Here is an 8,697-nt window from a genome sequence, read left to right on the forward strand (position 1 = left end):
CCAAGAGGGAAAGCTACTGGTCACAATTGAGGGTCCTATTAAAATGAAGGTGAAAGGAAATGCTAGTGATGTAACTAAACTTGTGAAAAAGTTGTCACTTGGATGAATTATGTATGAAAGAGAGGAATGGAAATGAAATAAATGTTATGTGTAATCATTTCTTGACAACTGATCATAACAACATAGTAATCACTAAGATATCATAACAACATAGTAATCCTGACAACTGATCATAGCAACATACTAATCACTAAACAGATCATAGCAACATAGTAATCATGTCTTGACAACGGAAAGCAAATTCCAACAAAAAACACATTGAAAGCATTGTTTTGGGCAAAAATACAAAAGCCGCAAAACACACATACAACACAGCAACTAACACAAAATAAGCACCATCACAGAAAACAAGACTATTTCCCTTTCTTTGCTCTCTTTGCTGGTCTCTCATTAACTGAGCATGAGGCTTGGCTTGATATTACCTTTTCTGTTGAAGTACTTCTTCTGTTGCTGTACCTTCTCTGTTGTTGTGGCTGTATGGGAGGCATAGCAGGTATCACCAATGGAGGTCTGACATTTGAAGTCTGTTGTGCTGGAGGTTCTGACTGAGATGGTTGTGACTGACTGGGCTGGGAATAGGCAAATGAGGCCTCAGTTGCATTATTAGAAGCACACATTCCTCTTCTACTGCCACTTCCCCCTCTGTTGCCCCTTCCTCCTCTTCCTCCTCTGCTGCCCCTACTTCCTCTTCCTCTACTAATAGTTTCAGTGGGAGCCTCTCCTCCATTAACAGTGGGAGCCTCTCCTCTGCCTCCTCCATCTTCAGTTTCAGTCTCTCCCCTGCCTCCTCCAGTGAAATTTTGAGTTTCAGTTGCCTCTCCTCTACCTATGCTGCCCCTGCCTCTGCCTCTTATTGGTGGACCAACTTGAGCTCCATCTTCAGGGTTGATTGGTGCCTGCAAGAATGGATTTGGAAGTGGTCTTTTTCTTGGCCTACCTGGTCTTCCTCTTGTCCCTCTTCCTCTAACAACATTACCACCCACTTCACCTCCTTGACACCCTCTTTTATTATGGCCAAGTACACCACATCTAGAACACCTAACTGAGTTCTCATTTTCATTTGCACCCCTTCTCCTGTTAACTCTAGGCCTTCCAGGTTGTCTATGCTTAATTGGAATATAAACATAATCTGCAGCTACAGGCTGCATCAACAAAACACATGTCAATACGCAATCAATAAACTAGAAATTAAAAGAATTGAAAATTGGAATAAGAATTACCTTTGGCCAATCATCCTCATGAACCATTGGAGTTATGTGCTGACTATGTGCATTTCTATATGCTCTAATAGTGAAAAAAGGACTGCAGAATCTAAAAACAAGAACAACAACAAATTGCAATAAATAATATAATTTAACACAACAAATTGCAATAGAACATATCAAATTTAAACTTATTGTGTCCAAGTGTCTCTCCTTGGCTTAATAACAGCCACAGCATGAATGCAAGGAATTCCACACACTTGCCATTCTCTGCATGTACAACTTAATTGTACCAAATCAACAGTCCACCAATGTCCAGACTTATGTGTCACACAGAACTTATCCTCATTTGAACCAGCAACTTCATAATCACCAATTTCATTCTCTCTTTTTGCTAAGATATCTTTCACCCTTGGTACTAGATCATTCTCATTCCAGTTTACAAACTTCCCTTTTCTATCATAGATCAACTTCATTTGTAACATCACTATCTTGGAAACCATCTTCACAATAGGCTTGTCTCTAGCATCCAATATAAAACTATTCCATGATTCAGAGAAGTTATTAGAGAGGTGGTCAGCCTTACATTCAGTGTCAAAGTGTGACCTTGCCCACAACCTAGGCTCCTCAGTCATCAAGTAGTCTTTGGCATCACTACATCTTTTCTCAAGCAACTCCATATTTTTATTAAAGTCAGCTTCCCCAAATGCTTTTGCTGCATTCCATGCTTCCACTTCAAGACTCTTAAACCTTGTCTTCATGTTCTGCACCATGTGTCTAAAACAATATCTTTGATTGCAATCAGGAAACACTGTGGCAATTGCATTACCTAAACCTTTTTGTCTATCAGAAATTATGGTCAGTCTAGATGGATGTAAGTTCAAGGATGGTGCCATAATATCTAGAAATTCAGTCCAATTCTCGTTTTTTTCAAATACAAATAAAGAAACCTAGTGGAAACAATCCATTATTTCCATCTAATGCTAGAAACAGCATGGACATACACCCCCATGTTTCCCCTTTAAAAACATCCATCAAGACTTATTAAAGGCCTACACCCACTGACAAACCCATCTAAACATGATTTGAAAGCAATACAAACCCATTCAAAACTCATGTAGTTAGCATTTCTAGAGAATTTAGCAATAGAACCTGGGTTGGAGTTGAGAATATGCAAACAAAGCTGATGAACCTTTGCATAAGACTCATCATAACTTCCATGAATCATTTCCATTGCTAAGTTCCTGGCATTCCAAGCTTGCCAATACTTAATCTTAACTTGATATCCTGCTCCAAATGATTTTCCCGATGTCACCGGTTTTGTAGGTCTTGAAATGAAGTCTCATGTCTTTCTCAATATCTTTTGCTATCCAAGCCTGCATTTGCCATAGGGTTTCTATCTTTTCTATCACCGCACAAGTGTGAACATCATTCAACCTTCTTAATCTGAATGTACTCCTCTTAGTCATGCACCTGCAATAAGCCCTCCATTTACAACCTTCCTCCTTACACACAGCTTCAATCTGCAGAGCATCATTTTTCTTGAACTTCATACTATATTTTCTTTTAATAGCACACAACCTCAGATAATCTCTACACAAGAATCTATCATTTCCATTTCTGACCTACAAACAACCTAACTGATGTATCATCAGTTCTAGTCTCTCCCTCATCAGTTGGAATATTAAATGTGTTTTCAACCAACACATTTATTACATCATCATCCTCAACTGTTTGTGTCCTAACATTTGGTTGTATTGGTTCATCTTCTTCAGCAATTGAACCATTTCCATCCTCTTCTTCAGCAAACAAAGACTCCTCATCAAACAAAGACTCTTCACCACTTGAATTATTTTCAGAAGGTACATACTCCTCATCAGATGAATCTTGACTGTAGTAATGCTCTGCTGCATCTATCTGGTCAATGTTGAATTCACATCTAGAACTTTGAGTTGCATCAGGACCTAAATCATTCAAGCAACATACAATAATTATAAAAGAAGTCTTTGGAAAAATTTGGATGTAGACAGATATTAAAATAATTTGGTTGTAATTACACATACCTGCAACTCCAGTAGATGTAGACAGCTCCTCAACTTCAATGGATGTGGGTTGTTGATCTTGTTCTCGAACAACTCTCTTTCCCTTTACTTTAAGACTAGGGCCACTATCTTTCTTGTCTTCAGAATAATATGGCAATAGCAATGGTGGGGACCTCAAATTTGCTGTCTTCTTCATAACATAGTCAAAGTCTTCTGTAGTGGGCCAGTCATCCAAGTCAAACATTTTTCCCTTTCTACATCTTCTGCCATGCATATATACATATTCATCTTCACTATCTGTGGAAGAGTCCACAACATGTGGTATTTCACCTTCAGAGTTATTTTCATCATCACTTGAATCACTTGAAATGACATCCAACTCATGCCAATTTACAAAGATATGTGTGAACCCCTTTGCATCAACTCTTGCATATTCCCACATGAACATCACATCTGTATCTGTATCTAGACTAGTTTTGTTTCCACCATGCAACCAACATATTTCCAATACATTTCCAGATGGGACACCAAATGCTAAAGTGATCCAAGCAACAAGGTCTATCAAATTTGCGTAATCATAATCCCATTCCTCGGGAATCTACATATTGTCCACCAACATATTTCATATATTGTCCATCCTCTACCCATTTACCCTGATGGTGACACCTAAAGATCCTAATTGAGGCCATTATCTGCAGCAACGTAACCAAGCCAAAACCAAAACAATAATCAGACACAACAACCAAACTTTAAAACCATGCTATCAATAAGGCATTGATACTCTTATATAATTTAAAAAAAACCTTAGAATGAAAAACCCTAAATAAGGCACATGAAAATTACCTTGATTGTGAGATTGTCGATTCGAGTACGAGATCATGGATTCCAGTGTAAGAAGTAGTGATGAGTAGTATAAGAACCCTAAGATCATGGATTCCACACTAAATAACCCTAAATTCAATGCATTTGGCGATGAGATGAGAAATAGAGTGAGAAGCAAAATAAAACCCTAAGTTGGGGGTTTTAATCTAAGTTATTGGAGTGGGCCATGTTTAATTGGGGGGGAAAATAATTTGCTCCCGCAATTTTCTTGAAAGGGTAGTTTGGGCATTATGGAAAAAATGAACAGTGTTTTTAGAGTTCTGAGACAGATTGGGGGTCTAATTGTGATGATTGAAATTTTGGGGGTTAAACACAAAACTCGACATATCTTTGGGGGGATAACTCAAAAAGACTCATTTTTTTTTATTTTTTTTTTTATTTTGTTTTGTTTTGTAACAGGGTAAATGATTTGCGGTTTATGAAAGGCTCAAAAAAGGCTCAGAGGGGCGACTAGCGGAAAATAATTCATAGGTTTGAATTTCTGGTTATATCGATCCAAAGAGGGCCTAAATTCTCGCTTTAGGATATGGTATAGTAATCAAGCAAGTGGACGTGTGATTTCTCTATCCAGATTTTACTTCTCCCTTGTGTCATTTTTCAAATGTTCACTCATATAAGGCTTTAGGCTATATTCTCACAGGATTTGTAGAATAAGTACTCTAGCATAGATTTCAAAAACTTACTACCAACAATCATAGATACTCATGTAACATATTTATAGATAGATGCAAGGATTATTACCTACATATTAGCCTAATTTTCTAAAAACTATTCTAATGCAAAAGTTACGTGAGACTTCTAGATTATTGAGAGCATAGAGAAAGAAAACAATACCAATATTCCTAAGTGTATAGCATACGTACTTTTTATTTATATTTTTAAAAATTTTGAATTTTTTTAACTAGAAAACAAGTGCATATTATACATATCTATATCCTAACAGATGCCTTAATTACACGTGTTTCTATGCCTCCCCAAACAAGAAGCATGCTTTGTCCTCAAAGTATTTAAATAAATAGGTTAGAGGAATGCCATTGAAACGCGTGAAATTCTGGAACATTTGCAAAATAAGGTTAAACATACTAATATAGAAAAGAAAAACTGACACAACTTTATAAGAGTTCCACCCGTTATGGGGTTAATGAGAAATAAATTGCTTGGGACATAAGCAGACACTAACTGAAATAAAAACTAACCTTAACTCCCGTTTAAACATTTTCCTCCTCATCCTTAATGAAGAAATGAGATTCCTTCGCATCCTGCCACGCCATGGTAATTTGCCAAGCTTCACGCCACTTATCGTCTATTATAGCTAACCTGTCAAGCGCCACTTGGTCGGATGGGGTGTAAGGCACAACCTGATGAGGTTGTATCCTCCACCCTTGCCAAGTCATTGCACGAAACGATCGAATAATACAATTGGTGGGTCTCACAATGTCAACCCCAACCCAATCTATGAAACGGGCACAAAAAACAGGGAAAAAACATAGCATTATACGACAAATTAAAACAGGCATAAGAAGGTACTCATGTCTCATGCTATGGGCTCGGGCTAAACTAGACATTAGGGTCTGGGGAATATCATAGAGTGTACGTCCCCCAGCTAAAGCAAGGAAAATATCACAAGTTTTAGTCATTCACAAAAGAATAACGCCATTCCCTCTAATGTTTAGCATGATCCAAAACATAACAAAGGTTCCACGCTCATAGAGGCAGTGCACCAAGGGCAATGTTATAATCCCCTTGGTCCTCTATCCTAAAGATTCCTGCCCCGTAATGCTCATGCAAATCATCATAGTTATACATGTACATATTATCTACCAAATAGGCCCATGAGTCTTGTATTTCGATCGGCATAGCAAGTCCAAGCACAAAGGCTATCAAGAACCTGGAAATTTCTATTGGTTCATCCCCGATGGTGATGGAGAACACTTGTTCTCCATCTGGTCTATCAAAGAACTTACAATTATCATAAAAATAAGATGTAAGTGTGGGAGAATAAAGTTCATCAGGACTTACCAATAGTGGCTCCCATCCTGCTAGAATGATCACTTCGTGAAACCACCCACCATAGCTGTCACTTTGGAACAAGTCTTCAAAAGACTGTTCCGGTATGATACGAGGGAATGTCATCCCCACTAAACTCGCTGGAATAGCTACGAAGGATCCTGGAACAACCCACAAAAAATTGGAATTTTTCTTGGCCACGGGGTTCTGGGCGCGAGGTGCGCTCCACCTATGCCTGGGTAGGGCGCAGGGTGCGCCTTGGTGATTTTAGGGTTCCAGGCACTTGGACGCAGGGCGCGCTCACTTTGTGCCTTGGATGGGCGCGGGTCGCGCTCAGGATGAAAACTAGAATTCCAGTGTTGTGGGTGAATGTCGCGCTCAGCTCAGGGCTTGGTAGGGCGCGGGTCGCCTCGGTGAAATTCTCGAGCAATGCCTGGGGCGTGGGGTTGCGCTCCATCAGCGCAGGGCCCCGAAATGCCGATAGTGCTAAAATGGATAAGAAATATGGGAATCGTGGGAGTGAAAGGTGAGAGATGAAAGTGAGGTGTAGTGTGGGTTGTGAGTGTAGAATGAATGAAGTTTTTATAGGTTTTAAGTTGCTAAAACGAATCGGGAAGTTGCCAAAAAGTTTTAAGGCAATTGTCGAAACAAAAAATTTCCAAAATCGAAAACGGAAACAACCCATATTCTCTATTCCAAAACAAACCTAATATCTTTTAGGTTGAATTTATGATAGAAACTGCCTAACTCATCAAGATTTCATCCTACCACAATATCTATTCATAGGGATGCCCATATCGGCAATATTCTCAACCCTCACTCCAACACAAATTCTAAACTGGAGGATCATATCAAAAATCATGCTAGAATACATAATACCACCCCCAAACAATTCGGGAATGTGGGATTAACGATAAAAATAATGCACAATTTAAAAAGAACCGTATTATATTAAAACGGAAATTTCAAACAACATTTAACAACCAAATTCATAAATTAACATCAGAACTAAAATAAAAAGCAAATACAAAACAACATCAACTCATAATATTCCTAAACCACTCGCTGCTGGTAGTGGAAGGGACATGGGAAGGTGATGTCTCCTGAGCTCCTGATGAGCCAGAGCCTTCCGTCCTGCGGTGACGATGCTCGTGCCTCACAGACAGCTCTACAGAAGAAGCGCCCTCCTGGGGTGGAAAGCGTGCAAGTATATCATCTCAGAACTTGCGCTGAGCTTCCATCTCGGCCCTCGTCTATTCCCACCGCTCATCCTCGCGCTGGGCACGAGTCTCGAAGTTATGATGCATGGTAGCCTACCAAGTTCGGAGGTCTTCACAAATAGTATTGAGAGAACGCATGCCATGATGAATCACAGCCATGCGTTCTGCATCCGACCTACACTTCTCCAAGGCATCGGCATCAAAACATGTCGTGTCCTCCTCATCCTCCAAGTCATCCTCTTCGACTACCCTCTCTTCAAGCAACCTCCAAACTCTTTAGATACACTCCGTATAAATATGAGGATTTCGGTGCTCTTTCAGGCAAATCCTATCAGAAGTCGGAGTCGCTCTCAAGGTCATCATGATCTTGGTTATCAAAACAGGGAGAGGTGCAATACTCTTCCTAACTCCCCTAATCATGTTACCCAAAAACTCCAAAATACAGAACTCGTACTTCTGCTCTTGGAGTATCCATATAATGTGAAGGTAGTTCAGACCAATGTCACTGACTTTCTCCTTTCCTATGACATTCCTACCAATCCACTGAGCTACAGCCAGATGGTTGGTTCTGAGAGACGACTGGTGAACACAATGCGAGCTCGCATTGTAGTTCCCTTCCGAAACAGTCACGTTCATCAAAGGCTCGACCCCAATAAATTGGGAATCCTGTAGTGTGGCATCGAGATGGCATCTAGGCGGAATGCCTAAAATCTCAACTAACAACCCAGTAGATACTTCTCTCATCCTCCCAGCCACCTTAACAAAAATCCTATTTCCATCTAACTCCCTCGTCCTATAAAACTGTCGAACCAAATCTTCATGGTAAAAATCGTCTGTCGAGTACCACAAACCACTCCAATCTCTCCTAACCATCTCATCACCGTAAAACGGTGCGAAGTGGTCAGCAGTAAGCGCGAGCTCCGGCAAAATCCAACGTCTTTGAGCCATTTTAAGATTTGGGACGATTTGGGGGTTTAAATTGAATGTGGGGATGGAGTTTGAGACAACCTCACTAACCAAACAATGGTGGTGGCGCGGCAGTTCAAATTCCTCAATTTTTTTTGTTTTTTTTCTAATGTTTTGGTGGTGGGAATTTGTGGGGATGGTGGTGGGTGTAGTTTGGAGAAGATTTGGGGTGGATTTAATTGATTGGCGTGGGTGTAATTATATTTCTTTTTTTTTTTAATTTTAGGTTAGGTTTTGAAGCTTAAAACTTTGTTAATGGCGGTTTTGAGGAGGAACGCGACTGTTGTGTTGAAGATGGACACGCATGTGTGTTGCACG

At 39.8% G+C, this 8,697-nt stretch overlaps 1 protein-coding gene across 1 annotated transcript; it reads right to left on the bottom strand.

Moving 5' to 3' along the window:
- Positions 1 to 2,870: 2,870 nt before the first annotated feature.
- Positions 2,871 to 8,361, bottom strand: LOC147505772 (uncharacterized). Its single transcript, XM_086605626.1, has 3 exons — positions 8,284 to 8,361; positions 3,326 to 3,902; positions 2,871 to 3,226 (listed from the first exon to the last, which is right to left on the bottom strand). The coding sequence occupies exons 1-3, from the start codon at positions 8,359 to 8,361 to the stop codon at positions 2,871 to 2,873; spliced, it is 1,011 nt and encodes a 336-aa protein (XP_086461752.1).
- Positions 8,362 to 8,697: the final 336 nt, after the last annotated feature.

This window comes from Coptis chinensis, chromosome 4, assembly GCF_015680905.1.
Source record: "Coptis chinensis isolate HL-2020 chromosome 4, ASM1568090v1, whole genome shotgun sequence".
In the NCBI taxonomy this organism is placed as follows: Eukaryota; Viridiplantae; Streptophyta; class Magnoliopsida; order Ranunculales; family Ranunculaceae; genus Coptis; species Coptis chinensis.